The sequence below is a fragment of the Dermochelys coriacea genome, chromosome 2 (assembly GCF_009764565.3).
Source record: "Dermochelys coriacea isolate rDerCor1 chromosome 2, rDerCor1.pri.v4, whole genome shotgun sequence".
NCBI lineage: Eukaryota > Metazoa > Chordata > Testudines > Dermochelyidae > Dermochelys > Dermochelys coriacea.
Window position 1 is genome coordinate 216,343,700 of NC_050069.1, and position 15,314 is coordinate 216,359,013.

At 39.8% G+C, this 15,314-nt stretch overlaps 1 protein-coding gene across 1 annotated transcript in view; it reads left to right on the forward strand.

The window, feature by feature from the left end:
* Window positions 1-15,314, forward strand: part of DGKB (diacylglycerol kinase beta) — a 519,697-nt gene that overhangs the window by 248,504 nt on the left and 255,879 nt on the right. Inside the window, 2 exon segments of the mRNA XM_038392537.2 lie at window positions 946-1,019; window positions 9,111-9,185. Of these exon segments, the coding sequence (XP_038248465.1) occupies window positions 946-1,019; window positions 9,111-9,185 (149 nt within the window).

The window sequence follows — 15,314 nt, forward strand, 5'->3', positions numbered from 1 at the left end:
AGGTGTTTTTTCTTGTAATGTTTGTATAAAATGGTGTTGAGAACTTTAATGTAAAACTTGCTTAATGGATTGAAAATGGATACAGGATCAGATCCTCAGCTGGTGAATATTTTCATAAATTCATTCATGTCACTCAAGCTATGATAATTTACATCAGCTGAGGATGTGCCTCATAATATCTGAAAGTACAGAGCAATTATATTGTCTACTAGAGTGGTGATAGTTTTGCTTCTAAGCTAAAAACTGATGCCAATGTCTATTATGTTACATGCCCAACTGAGGGAGGGGAAGCACATAGAGAGCATTCATTTCTCCAATATTATTTCTATCTTTGACTGGTACTGATTGCTACACTTTTTAAAAAAAACGCATGGTTTTATGCCATTTCAATTAGTGAGGGTTAGTAACATGAAAAAAAAATACAGATCATTTGTGAAATCACCTTTAGATTCAACATTTCACATAGTTTAGGTTCAGACTCTCCTGGAGACTTGGCTGAAAACATTCCCCAAAGGACTGGGAATGCTAGTTTTACTTTGTTTTAAAAACACTTTTTTCTTGAGACCTTGTGTTTTCTTGATTGCTTGTCTGCCAAGGCATATACCTGCTCTCTCAGATCAAAGTTATTCTTTTCTTGCATCAGCAGATGTGTACATCCTTTATTTAGGTGTATAGTTTATATGTGCCAATGCTGAATTGATTTCAATGGAACTTATGTTTAAAATGGCAGCACAGCAGTATGCCAAGAGAGAATTAATAAATGACAAAATTTGTAAAAAATCAGTCAAAAGGGAATTATTGCAAATTGTGGAATTATTTCAACTGGATTACAGTTACAGGAGCACAGCCTGAGTTTGCATTAAGCTTGTTGCTTTCTGTCTACTGTAGATAAATTGAAAGCAACACACAACATTAATGAATGCATGTGTTATTCCCTACTTTTAGATCACTCCGGTTCCAGGAACTCATCCACTTTTAGTTTTTGTCAACCCTAAAAGTGGGGGGAAACAAGGAGAAAGGTATGTTCTTTTTTTTTTAAAAGTTTGTCAGTCTTTCTGATATGTTGATCCTTTGTGTCAAAATGCAGTTGACAACCTGAAGAGCAACTAGTTTGAATGACTTTTGGAGTATATTTTAAAAATGTGATGCCTTAGATTTGGACATCCCTAGTACTCTTTTCTGCAGAGGTATTAGTACAGTAGTTAGTGATAAGAGTGTGTTCTCTGCAATATTTTCACTTTAAGACTCCAAATATATCCAGTGATTTATGTATTTAATTACTCCTGAGGGAATTCTGTGCCAAAAAATTAAAAACTATGCACACAATATTTTAAAATTCTGCAAATTTTGTCAGTAAATAAATGTGGCTCCAGCATGGCAGTGGGGAGCACAGGCCCTGGCTGCATTCAGGTGGGAGATCACCCTGAAGCTCCCACCTTCTTTGGTACAGGGACTTGGCAGTGAGGCTGCACCTGACAGTGACACAGTGCAAGGGCTGCACCTGCCCCAGAAACACCCCAGGGCCCTGACCCTCTGCACTAGATGCACCAGGTGTGGGTGGGCAAGCTCAGCTCAGCAGGATCCAACTGTGGAGAGCTTAATGTGGGGAGATCTAGGTATGAGGTTCCAGGTGCAGGGGCAATGGGACTCTGCAGGGATCCAGGTAAAGGTGGTTGGGGTTCAGGAGGGCAGGTCTGGGTGTGTGGGGCTCAGTGGAGGGGTCTGGGTGTTGGGGGAGTGGGCTTGATGGAGTAGGGGTCCATGTGCAACTGGTTGGGATCAGTGGGGTGGGGATCTGGATGTGGGGAGCTCGTTGGACGGGTCCATGTGTAAGGGGGTAGGGCTTGTCAGAGTGAGGATTCAATGGGCCTGTTTACTGGGAGAGCGCCAGTTGCTGCCAAGGGGATGCCACATGCCAGGCTCCTGCTCCTCCCAGCGATTCCCCTATCTCCTTTTCTTCTCCATTCCCCTCCCCATGACCCATTCCACCTCCTTTCTTCCCCATTGTCTCTCCCCCTCGCCCTCCTTCCCTCATATCCCCCATCTCCTCTTACCCAGCCCCACTGCGGTCACTCACTGTTGTACACAGAAAGGTAGCATGACTGGCACTAGGACCCAGAGGTGGCATTAAGCAGCAGAGTCAGCAGAGCTCAGACGCAGCTCTGCGCTTGCAAAAATGGCGGAGGACAGTGGCACGTAACCCTGTTTGCCCTCCAATGCCTCTTCTCTGTTTGGAGGGGGGCAATCCCACCCAAAAAATGCTGCCCATGGTCGCCCCTCCCCACGTGGTATCCCTTTGCTTCCCTGCTATTTTCTGCAGGAATTCTGCGGGGGGACATTTTCTGCGGATGCGCAGTCCTGCAGAATTCCCTCAGGAGTATAATTTAATTTGCTCTTCTATCTCTTTACTAATTCTGATATTTTAACAGTTCTCTTTATAATTCCCATAATAGTTAGCCATTTAGGCTAATGGTCTATCAAAGTGCAATAGACATACTTTTTGTTCTAATGTAAATCTACCCTTAATATGAACAATAAAAAAAGTTTTCCACCCTCTGGCCACAATGGCCAAGTATTATGAGGACTACAAAAGGGAAGCATTAGAATAATGGCTATAAAGTATTAAGTCCTGATCCTGCAAACATTTACATATGTGCTTAACTTTATGTATGTTAATAATCATATTGACTTTAATGGGACTATTCACAAGTGTTAAGTTAAACGTGTGTAAGTTTCAGAGTAACAGCCGTGTTAGTCTGTATTCACAAAAAGAAAAGGAGTACTTGTGGCACCTTAGAGACTAACAAATTTATTTGAGCATAAGCTTTCGTGAGCTACAGCTCACTTCATTGGATGCATTCAGTGGAAGATATAGTGGGGAGATTTATATACACACACAGAGAACATGAAACAATGGGTTTTATCATACACACTGTAAGGAGAGTGATCACTTAAGATGAGCTATTACTGGCGGGGGAGGGAGGAAGAAAACCTTTAGTGGTGTAATTAAGGTGGGCCATTTCCAGCAGTTGTCAAGAACGTCTGAGGAACAGTGGGGAGTGGGGCGGGGAGAAGTAACATGGGGAAATAGTTTTACTTTGTGTAATGACCCATCCACCCAGTCTCTATTCAAGCCTAAAGTAATTGTATCCAGTTTGCAAATTAATTCCAATTCAGCAGTCTCTCGTTGGAGTCTGTTTTTGAAGTTTTTTTTGTTGAAGAATAACCACTCTTCGGTCTGTAATCGAGTGACCAGAGAGATTGAAGTGTTCTCCAACTGGTTTTTGAATGTTATAATTCTTGACGTCTGATTTGATTTGATGTCCATTTATTCCTTTACTTAGAAACTGTCCAGTTTGACCAATGTACACGGCAGAGGGGCATTGCTGGCACATGATGGCATATATCATGATAATTGATCATGGTAATTGATCTAAAATAGCCAACATGGAGACTTCCCAATCAATCACCACAAGGAGGCTGTCCATAAATGAGACTGGAACTATCTTTGCACCATAGGCAGACCTAATCTGGCTAGAAATGTGCTCTTGGCCCATAGGCAGAATATCCTCTGAAGAGGATTTTGCTCTATACCTTTAAGGGGTACTGCTGTGGTCATTTCATTTCAGTGCAAGTAATATTTCAGGAGAATAACAAGAATGTAATTAAGGGCACATGTTGTGTTAAAGGATTAATTCTTAAGTGTGAATAAGTCTTCAGGACCTGGTCATAGTAGTAGTATTTTACTTTTTTAATTTTCTTGGAATACCTTTTTTGAATTGCTATCTGGACAGCAACCAAGGACAGGTAACAGATAATTATAGACTGTAGCGGCTACACAGGGCAAAATAGGGCATTTTTCTCTACTGTTTTGCACCTTATATAGTCATTTACACCTGTGCAAAGTGAAATCATAGCACTTTACACCCACTTTGCACTCACTTTGCACAGGTGTAAATGTGACTACTCAAAGCATGAGGCAGTATAGAATCATGTGCATGGTTTCTGCCCCAGACACTATGTAGCTAAAAGGTAGAGGATAGGATGTAACAAAACCACAATGACTAACCAGCAGTGTTTGTTGTTGTCCCTTGTTAGTCCCAGGATTTTTGAGGCTGGATTTATTTATTATTTAGTAAAAAATAGTATTTGAAAGGAGGACTAGTGATTTTAGGTCTCTTGGGAGAAACATGCTTTTGGTGTGTTTTTGTAGTTAGTTGGTTTTTGGTTTGGTTTTGTAGTTTTTTGTTTTGTTTTTTAAGAACTTGAAGGAAGTAAGGGGAAATACTGTGTTAGGTTAGGTCCTTGCATGAGCCTTGTACCCTTAAACTTCTCGTCCAGAGGGAGAACATTTTCTACTGAGTCGTACTGACTCCATAGTAGTGTGTGCACTTATTTCAGCAATAGCGGTGGACTTTTCAAGTGGCTGAAATTTAAGGTTTATGAGCTATGGCAGATTCCCCAAAAAGAAATTACAGTAGTGTAAAAACACCTAATTTTTATAGAATTTCATTATCTTGGCTCACGCACATTACACTGATCTACAGACTTTACTTAGGATTTTCTTTATTTGATGCATCATGATGAGCTGAGCTACAGTTTTTAATCGATTTTCATTCAATAAAGAAAGGTTGTGACAGATTTTGTTAAGAATCCGATAGTTCTTCATGATGTTCTCTGCGGATCTCCACTGTGAGACTGTGGGTACATGAACACAGCAAAAAACAAAACCAAAAAACAAGCCCATGGCAGTGAATCTAAGAGTCCATATCAACTGATTGGGGCTCTCAGGGCTTGTGCTGTCAGGCAAAAAATAGCAGTGTAGAAGTTCATGCTCAGAGATTCTACCTCCATATTGTACCACCCCATTTCAATGCAGTTAGCCTTTTGGGAAGTGTACACATACCCTTCTGTTTCAGCATTATAGAACTAATTTTATAAATACCTGTAACTTTCCCTTAGTTCCTTTCTTATTCTAGCCAATCCTCTGAAACTGAAGGAAGGAGACTGAGGAATAGTTTAGAGTAGGGCAAGTGGGTATCTTGAATATTGGCACAGTGCATTCACACAGCATGTTGATCTGTTGAGGCAACATATTCAGAGAACAAAAGTTACTATGGCTAGTAGCCTCTTTTTTTCTTCAACAGTGTCTAGTGTTATCTTTATTACAGGTAATAAAATTCAAATTATTTTCAATAAGCAGTGGTTTGGCAAATTTATATAGTTTAATAAAATTTTATTCTTGAGATTTTAAAGAAATCCATATACCAGTAAACAAAAAAAGTTGAACAACTAGTAGATATTTATAAATAAAGGATATTATGAAACTTGCTGCAATTATACTTTCTTTTTAAGTGGGGGCTAGATAGTGACTCTCAGTTTACAGCATTTTAACATTGACTTGGACCAAGGATACACTACAGCTGTAGAGAAAAAGTGTTTATAAAGAATTAGAAAAAAAAAACAATTAAATACAGTATACAATAACAGGAAAATAACATTAAGATTAAACTGACGAATCCAAGTTTTTTGTGTACCAAACATATCCCATTAAAAATGATTACATAGAAGTGCAGCAATCTCATAATCATATTAAGATAGCCTTCACATACTAAACCATAACATATGATTTAAAAAATACTGTGGCTACCCCCAACCAAGATCCCAGCTGTGACTGCTATGGGTTCATAAACTCTCATTTGGCATTGCAACTGTTTCTGCACCATGTCTCAAAAATATGCCTTAGGAAGTTAGACTGTCCTAGCAGGAAACGTTGCTCCTTTTCCCCTTTTTTAAGGAAAGGTACATCTCACTATGCCGTATGCTCTGATCCTTTTTCCGTGTCAGTATGGATGTTTTAAAGCTAAATTCACCTAATATGAATGCCCCTAATGCACCACTCTTATGACCGACTTCTCCTCCCAGTCTAGCCACCTTTCCTTTAGAGATGATTTTTAGACTCCCAGTATATCTTCTGTCTTCTTTTAAAGGCTTGATTTTCATCCCAAGAAAATCAGCCCAACCCAACGTAGCAGTCTGCCTAATGAGCTATGTGAGGTAGTACTATCTGCCATCCTTGTGATTCTGTCTGCAGTCCTCCATCCCCCAAACCCAGTCACAAGGCAGGGTGTATTAATTATCCTCCTCTACATGTAAAAGCAACATGTCCAAATAATTGTTGTTTGCTACTTTACATATCAAACTGGGGCAGAGAAATTATTTAATTGTCCATTTCCCAATCTTGAGCATATCACTCACATTGTTTCAGACAGTTACAGTTTAGCATAAAGGGAAACATTTACAGGCAATTTCTTCCTCCTTCTTGGTAAACGTATGAACTGAAATGAATCATTCCCGAGTTCTGGCTTTTGCATAAAGAGTAAATCTTAGCGTTACAATAGTAGAAAGCAGGATGTGTGGGCTCACTATGACTCATGACTGAATGATTCTGATAGCGCTGACTTGAATATATCTACTGGCTGGAATAGGATATGTTCAAGTAAGAGGGGCAGTGATAAGAATATTTGCTAGTCTCTACATTACAATGTGATCGGGTGAAGATTATTAGTGTGGTGAAAATATTGAGTAAGAATGTCACTTGACTCACTGTAAACTGTGCCCAGGTAATAGTTAAAATCAGCACTATAAGACTCATTCAGTGAGTTATGACCCACCCAAATAGCTAATGGATGAACATTTAAGGCAGTCACCTGTGATGTGCCCTAACCACCAGGCTAAAGAGTCAGAGCTCCTCATCTGTGGCCTAATGATATATAATTATTTACACAAAGTAAAGCAGGTCTAACAGCTGCTTTTTAATAAATAAATAAATTTATTTATGCTCAAATAAATTTGTTAGTCTCTAAGGTGCCACAAGTACTCCTTTTCTTTTTTGCGAATACAGACTAACATGGCTGCTATTCTGAAACCGGTCTAATAGCAGAAATTGAAAGAGAGATTGACTGTTGTGTCCTAACTGGACTACTGGCTATTCTGGGTTAGTGCTCTCTTAGGAGAGATTCTGTCCATCAGAGAGGGCTGGCATATGTACACCAGTCAGCAAATTGAAAGTGCAATCTTTTGCCCTTTCATGAATAAGATACTGCACTTTTTATAGCTAAATGTTTGTGAAAAGACAGACAGCATTTTAAAATCCACCTGTCACACGTCTGGTTTAGTAATCATCATGATAATTCAAAGTAGTCTGCCCATCTGCAAGATGAAGCCAGTCACACACATTGACTTTCTCTCATGACTGGTACTAGGGCTGTAGTAATATGAGTTAGACTGGGTGGGGTGATTTATCAAGGGACTGACAAGCATTGATAAATTATCGGACTTTAAAAAAAATCTTCAGAATGGTCATTTACCATATTTTAAGAGGTTTGTTTAAATAAAGCCTTTCCCTCTCCTACCCTAGTAAATTACACATGAAATTACCAAAAAGTACATAGATATTATATACAGGCGACTTTGGGTTTTTTTTCTCATTTGAAACGATTCAAACATTGTAAGTTCAAAAGTTCAGTTCAGATGTTATTAGATTCCCATTTTGCTTAGGGGAATGTCTGTGGACAAAGGAGCAGAGAGGAAAAATCTAATGGAAAAATAGGTTGAAAATGGAGCAGAGTGGGGGGAAAAAACGACAATTAAACAGAGACTTTTAAAAAGGAACAGATATGGAAGAGAGAGCTATTACAGTGAAAAAACTAATACAGTATTAAAATGTGTGATTCCAAAACGTCAATTATTCTGAGGAATATACATTTAAATTACAAGAAGGAGGAAAGGCTTTATGAACTCAAATTAGTATGATAGATCCCAGTCACTGTGTCAGGGTCACTCTATGCGGAATTTTCTCATCCATGAGTGAGAAGTGGAAAAGAATATTTATGACAAGGAAACAATTCTAGTTGTTGTTGTCATTACTAGGAATTAATTAAACAATTCAATACTGTGAAAAAACGTACCCTGGTTTTAGGAGACATAGCCTTAATTTTTAATAAAATTATTTTTGTTTGTTTATTTATTTATTTATTTATCATAGTGCCTAAACCCCCTAATCATGAACATAGACCCACTGTGCTAGACACTGTACAACACAGAGCAAAAAGATGGTGCCAGCCCCACAAAGTTTACAATAAAAAAGTGTTGCCAACCTTTTTGCAAATTGTTTTCTTTATCCTAAAATATTTGATGGCTATTTTTGGTTATGGGATATGACAAATCTTTGTATAACTATATCAATAAGTCCCATTGTGACATTGATATTAGGGGAAAACACACTTAATTTTAACTAAGGCTTTTCAAGACTGCCTCATGCATCTCTGCTCCACTATCCAACTATACTTGTACTCTCCCCGCACACCCTTGCTCAGCACTTTCATTTTTGTCTCCTAGTGATGACTCCACTCCTTTTTTTCATGATGCTGTCTGTTTCTGGATCAGCGTGCCCTATCAGGTGCTCCCCATTTGCATTCCTACATATTTTAATAAATGGTCAGAACATGACAGCCCCAATTATTATATTCCCATATATAAAACACTGGGAAAAATAAAAATGATTTTGTAATTTTTGATGGATAAAAGCACTACTACTTTGCCATCTGATTGCACCCTCAAATCAAATAGATGTCTAAATGCTAGCATTTGCATCCACAATTAATTATTTATTTTAATTAATTTTGTGCCAATAATTAATTGCAGGCATAAAAGTGTGCTTCTAAAATTTTGTACCCAAATGCTTTCCCAAGTACTTTTTTGCCTCATCCCTTGCTTCGTCACCATACCTATCCCACCCACGTGCTGATGTCTACTCACCTGTTATTTATTTACTTCTTATTTGAACTTTGTCTGCTATACCTGCAAAACTCTATGCACATCTACAGAGCTATATAAATTGTAATAGAAACAATCATATTTGTTTTGCTTTATTGTAATAATGTGAGATTTTATCTTAAATTATTAAATTTATTAAGGTACAATTTATGTTAACCGCTTGTTATTTTATTCAAATTTCTTTCATTTGTTGTGTTTTTTCAAAAATCCAAAAGCATAATTTATTAATTTAAAAAAATTACTAAACTCTCCTAACTTTTTCTCCTTTGCAGAATTTATAGAAAATTTCAGTACCTTTTAAATCCTCGTCAAGTTTACAGTCTTGCTGGAAATGGACCAATGCCAGGGTAAGTCAAAGGCTAATAGCATTACCAGGAACTCATTTAATAAAATACTGCATAATTAAATAAACAGTCTGATACACATAGATATAGTATGTTTTTGAATGTGTCAGCAGTACATATTTATGTATTAACTGCAGAAATGACAAAATTGTGTGTATGTACACATATAAAACTACGCATCATATGTGGTATTAATAGCCCAGAGTGTCAAATCTGTACTCTGATTCACGCCCTCACCTCTCGACTGCCTCTAATGTTCCATATATCTGAGCAGCCTCAATAAGCTACCTGTGGTAGAAATATTTCCTTCTGTCTGCTAACTATGGAATATTTTCCCCAAAAAATGACATTGGCCCTAAGACACCTACTCATTCTATAGATCATGGAGCCACTGGGAGCAAAATTGGCAGTTGATGTAATTTAGAACAGTGTAAGGGCATATCTAGGTTATGCTGGCTGCAGCAATCCCAGTGGTTCTCCACTCTACTTCCAGCATGCCCCTTCCCTGCTTCTCCCACTTCCGACAGGCTCCCAGTGGAAGGAGCAGAATGGGTAGCATATAACCAACTAGACTGATTTAAGTCACTAAGAATGGTATGTTAAAGAGTTTCTGCTATTGCTGCTTAATGAGGCTGGAGACTCAGGGCCTGAATCTCCTTATATACCCATGTAAATCAGGTGTAAATCCATTAATTCCATTGCAGTTTTATATTGATGAAAAATTGATGAAAGTGAGGGCAATCAGGCTCAGGTTTTTTATGACTTGGGTTTTCAAGGTGTGTTGCATTGTGTTGGCTGTGTCTTCTAAAGGAAAATAGAAACTTAGAATCTGTGGAATGGAGAAAAAATATATTGAGAAACCTTGAAACTATGGGATCCATGATGTATTTTCCTGCCTATGATATTCTCCTGCATCCAATGCAAAGGCAGGTTTTGGGTTTTTGGCAGAACACAGTGCCATCCACAGCCTCAGAAACAACTCTGACATCATAATCAAAAAGGCTGACAAAGGAGGTGCTGTCGTCGTCATGAATAGGTCGGAGTATGAACAAGAGGCTACTAGGCAGCTCTCCAACACCACTTTCTACAAGCCATTACCCTCTGATCCCACTGAGAGTTAACAAAAGAAACTACAGCATTTGCTCAAGAAACTCCCTGAAAAAGCACAAGAACAAATCCGCACAGACACACCCCTGGAGCCCCGACCTGGGGTATTCTATCTGCTACCAAAGATCCATAAACCTGGAAATCCTGGACGCCCCATCATCTCAGGCATTGGCACCCTGACAGCAGGATTGTCTGGCTATGTAGACTCCCTCCTCAGACCCTTCGTTACCAGCACTCCCAGCTATCTTCGAGACACCACTGACTTCCTGAGGAAACTACAGTCCATTGGTGATCTTCCTAAAAACACCATCCTAGCCACTATGGATGTAGAAGCCCTCTACACCAACATTCCACACAAGATGGGCTACAAGCCGTCAGGAACAGTATCCCCGATACTGTCACGGCTAACCTGGTGGCTGAACTTTGTGACTTTGTCCTGACCCATAACTATTTCACATTTGGTGATAATGTATACCTTCAAATCAGCGGCACTGCGATGGGTACCCGCATGGCCCCACAGTATGCCAACATTTTTATGGCTGACTTAGAACAACGCTTCCTCAGCTCTCGTCCCCTAATGCCCCTACTCTACTTGCGCTACATTGATATCTTCATCATGGACCCATGGAAAAGAAGCTCTTGAGGAATTCCACCATGATTTCAACAATTTCCATCCCACCATCAACCTCAGCCTGGACCAGTCCACACAAGAGATCCACTTCCTGGACACTACGGTGCTAATAAGCGATGGTCACATAAACACCACCCTATATCGGAAACCTACTGACCGCTATTCCTACCTACTGCCTCTAGCTTTCATCCAGATCATACCACTCGATCCATTGTCTACAGCCAAGCGCTACGATATAACCGCATTTGCTCCAACCCCTCAGACAGAGACAAACACCTACAAGATCTCTATCATGCATTCCTACAACTAATACCCACCTGCTGAAGTGAAGAAACAGATTGACAGAGCCAGAAGAGTACCCAGAAGTCACCTACTACAGGACAGGCCCAACAAAGAAACAACAGAACGCCACTAGCCGTCACCTTCAGCCCCCAACTAAAACCTCTCCAACGCATCATCAAGGATCTACAACCTATCCTGAAGGACGACCCATCACTCTCACAGAACTTGGGAGGCAGACCAGTCCTTGCTTACAGACAGCCCCCCAATCTGAAGCAAATACTCACCAGCAACCACACACCACACACCAGAACCACTAACCCAGGAACCTATCCTTGCAATAAAGCCCGTTGCCAACTCTGTCCACATATCTATTCAGGGGATACCATCATAGGGCCTAATCACATCAGCCACACAATCAGAGGCTCGTTCACCTGCGCATCTACCAATGTGATATATGCCATCATGTGCAAGCAATGCCCCTCTGCCATGTACATTGGCCAAACTGGACAGTCTCTACGTAAAAGAATGAATGGACACAAATCAGACGTCAAGAATTATAACATTCAAAAACCAGTTGGAGAACACTTCAATCTCTCTGGTCACTCGATCACAGACCTAAGAGTGTCTATACTTCAACAAAAAAGCTTCAAAAACAGACTCCAACGAGAGACTGCTGAATTGGAATTAATTTGCAAACTGGATACAATTAACTTAGGCTTGAATAGAGACTGGGAATGGATGAGTCATTACACAAAGTAAAACTATTTCCCCATGGTATTTCTCCCCCCCCACCCACCCCCCACTGTTCCTCTGATATTCTTGTTAGCTGCTGGAATTAGCCTACCTTGCTTGTCACCATGAAAGGTTTTCCTCCTTTCCCCCCCTGCTGCTGGTGATGGCTTATCTTAAGTGATCACTCTCCTTACAGTGTGTATGATAAATCCATTGTTTCATGTTCTCTCTGTGTGTGTGTGTGTGTGTGTGTGTGTGTGTGTGTGTGTGTGTGTGTGTGTGTGTGTATATAAATCTTTCCTCTGCTTTTTCCACCAAATGCATCCGATGAAGTGAGCTGTAGCTCACGAAAGCTTATGCTCTAATAAATTTGTTAGTCTCTAAGGTGCCACGGGTTCTCCTTTTCTTTTTGCGGTACAAAGAGAGAATGTGTTTTAAGGCATAAGCACAAGAGGGCAGTATTAAGTGCAGACTCAAAGCCCTAAACTGGGAGTCTCAACTTTCAAACACTGTCTCTTTTTAAACATAACAGTGGTTTTTAGGTTTTTTTGAATTTCTCTTCTAATTAGGAAACTAACTGTTTTACTTAGTGTTTTCTTGAAGAAATTTCTAATCAATTTTCAAGCAGATATTGTATTTAATTAATCAAATTTTATTATTTATTGCATAGAAATGAATAATCATATGTTTCCAGGTATCTCTTGCCAGCCCTTCTTCATTCAGGAACTAGAGTGTGGATTGTGTATAATTTGTCCCTTTTACAGGAAGTTGGTTCTGTGAAACTCCAGACAGTTGAATAAACCTATTGTCTAACTCATTTACCCATTTTTTGTTTGTCTTCACATAGGCGTTTTATCAAACACAAGCCAGTTATTTTAGATTGTCAGTCAAACTTTTACATTTATTAAATTTCACCACATATTGCATTTCAAGTAAAGGGAAATATGGAAGGGAGTTGAATATCACAATGAGAAATAATCAAGAAGTATGCACTTCCCACCACTATTACTAAATCGAAAAGGGCTATAATGCAACTAAAATTTATTTTTAAATTATTTATTCACATTTTTCATGATCACCATAATCCATTTAAATTGTCTCTCTTGAGACTATTTTATTGAGCATTTAATTTCACTTCAGGTATGTTTACTGGACTTACGTATTGTTTTATTATGACTGTGCACTTTAGTTGTTTTCTGTTCAGTTAATATTAATTGAAAGTTTTCAGTTTATTTTCACTGGGGACCTTTGTGCTCTTAAGAGCACTGAACAAATATGTAGGGGAACCAAGAGAGTAGGAAAACCCCAGGTTGCAGAACGGGTCTGAAGCTGTAGCACTCTGTGGAAGCAATTAGAACCCACTGGCTGGGTCCTTCAGCCTCACCTCTATGATGGAATGCCTATAGCCTTTTCCCCGTGCATATTGCCGCAGAGGGCCCATCCACAGAAATAAGCTGCTGCAGTACCAATTGAGGCTCAGCCCAGAAGGAGACAGGGGCAAGGTTGGCCCATTAATGGAATCATATCTGTAATTTTTGGAAGAGTTTAAATAAATTCTGGAAACAGTGGATTCAACTTTTCCCCACTAATTCTCTCCTATTCAACAAAGCATTTCAGAAGGAGATTGTTTCTTTTAGAATGACAGTTAGTGTGTGTATGATAATGAATCTGCTGAACAGTAACAGGTTAGTAGAGGTCAATGTGTTGAATCTGCTGCTGCTCTCTGTATCCTAACTGGGAAATGGTCAGGCCATCTCGGAGGGAGATATTCTATAGCAGTTCCGAGAATGGATGGAGATCTGGAGGGACTGGGATGAAGGCAGATGCTCCTGTAAGCGATCAGGGGTCTCAAACACAGATCCCCAAGCAGTCTTCAGCCACCACTCGGCCACTTGCTTGTACCAGCAGAGGGTGTGAGCTAGTGGACCATAGCTCACCATAGGCACCATCCACCAAGCTCCCCATTGGAGGAGATTTACAGCCTCTTCAGTTGGCTCAGATTCACTATATGTCAGAAAGAGGCACAGGAAGTTGTCTTAGCAACTAGGCAAATCTCTGGGTGGCTGCTACATTGAATGATGCCTTCTTGCCTGACTCTTGAGCCCTGCCTTGTTCCTGATTCCTGCCTTCCAGTCCTGTTTCTGGTTCCTGCCCTCCAGTCTTGTTTCTGATCCCTGCTTCTGTGCCCCACCCCTGACTATTGACTCTGTCTCTGACCCTTGGCTTGACTCTGTCTCCATCTCTGACCTCTGGTTCCTGGCTTCTGACCATCGCTGATCTGAGCACTAGGAATGATCGCCACTGCTCTGACTTTTAGATCTAACTGCCTGCGTCCCAGTCTACAACATCCTGGTGTAATGACAGGTTTCAGAGTAGCAACCGTGTTAGTCTGTATTCGCAAAAAGAAAAGGAGTACTTGTGGCACCTTAGACACTAACAAATTTATTTGAGCATAAGCTTTCGTGAGCTACAGCTCAGCTCACGAAAGCTTATGCTCAAATAAATTTGTTAGTTTCCAAGGTGCCATAAGTACTCCTTTTCTTTTTGCGAACATCCTGGTGGCATCTCAGACTGGCTAAGTTATGATTTTCAGCTGTGTGTGGTTGGGTCTATCTCAGTTTAAAATTGAGAGCACTCATGTACATAGTGTAGATAAAAACATGTAAATGATGTCAATAAACAAATCTTGCCACATCTAAGTCCAGGGACATTAGTTTCTCACCAAAGACCACCTGCAAAATCAACTGCTGCTCAGCCTAGGAGCAGCAGTGCTCTAAGCACTGGCACCTTAATTAATGGTTTAGAAATTCTTTATTTGGGAGCAGAAAGATACGGGTGCACTAGAAAAACCCTGCAAATGCAGCAGCTGAAGTATAAACACAAGTATAAAAGGTACTGCACAGTTATAGACTGCCACAGTTAACAAATTGACATGAAAATTGCCAAGCTGGTACATTGTGCAATTTGTGACGAGCACCTGTGTGTTTAGCCTTGAAAAGGTTTCCGTGTTTGGTTGTTATATCTCTATGGGAGTCTTCTACTTCTGTCAATAACTGTTATTGTGGATTTAATGATCTTGAAGAATCTGAAATTCAGTCATCATTCACCTTACAGAGAGGTAAATACTAGTTGGATGAAAAGGAGTTGAACTGTAGACCCACTGACACTGTGGAGAGGTCACCATTTCTCAAAGGCTTTGTCCATCTGAAAAGACTTCACATTGCATTAAGTGCTTTATTTGAAATATCTAATTTATATTGTTTTATACCTGATCATGGGAATTATGTCCACAAAAACTGTACTTGTGTTAACTGTTTTAAGCACTTAATTTGGTAAAATCTCATTTTTAGGAATTCATACAGAAGTTTGTACCACAAAAC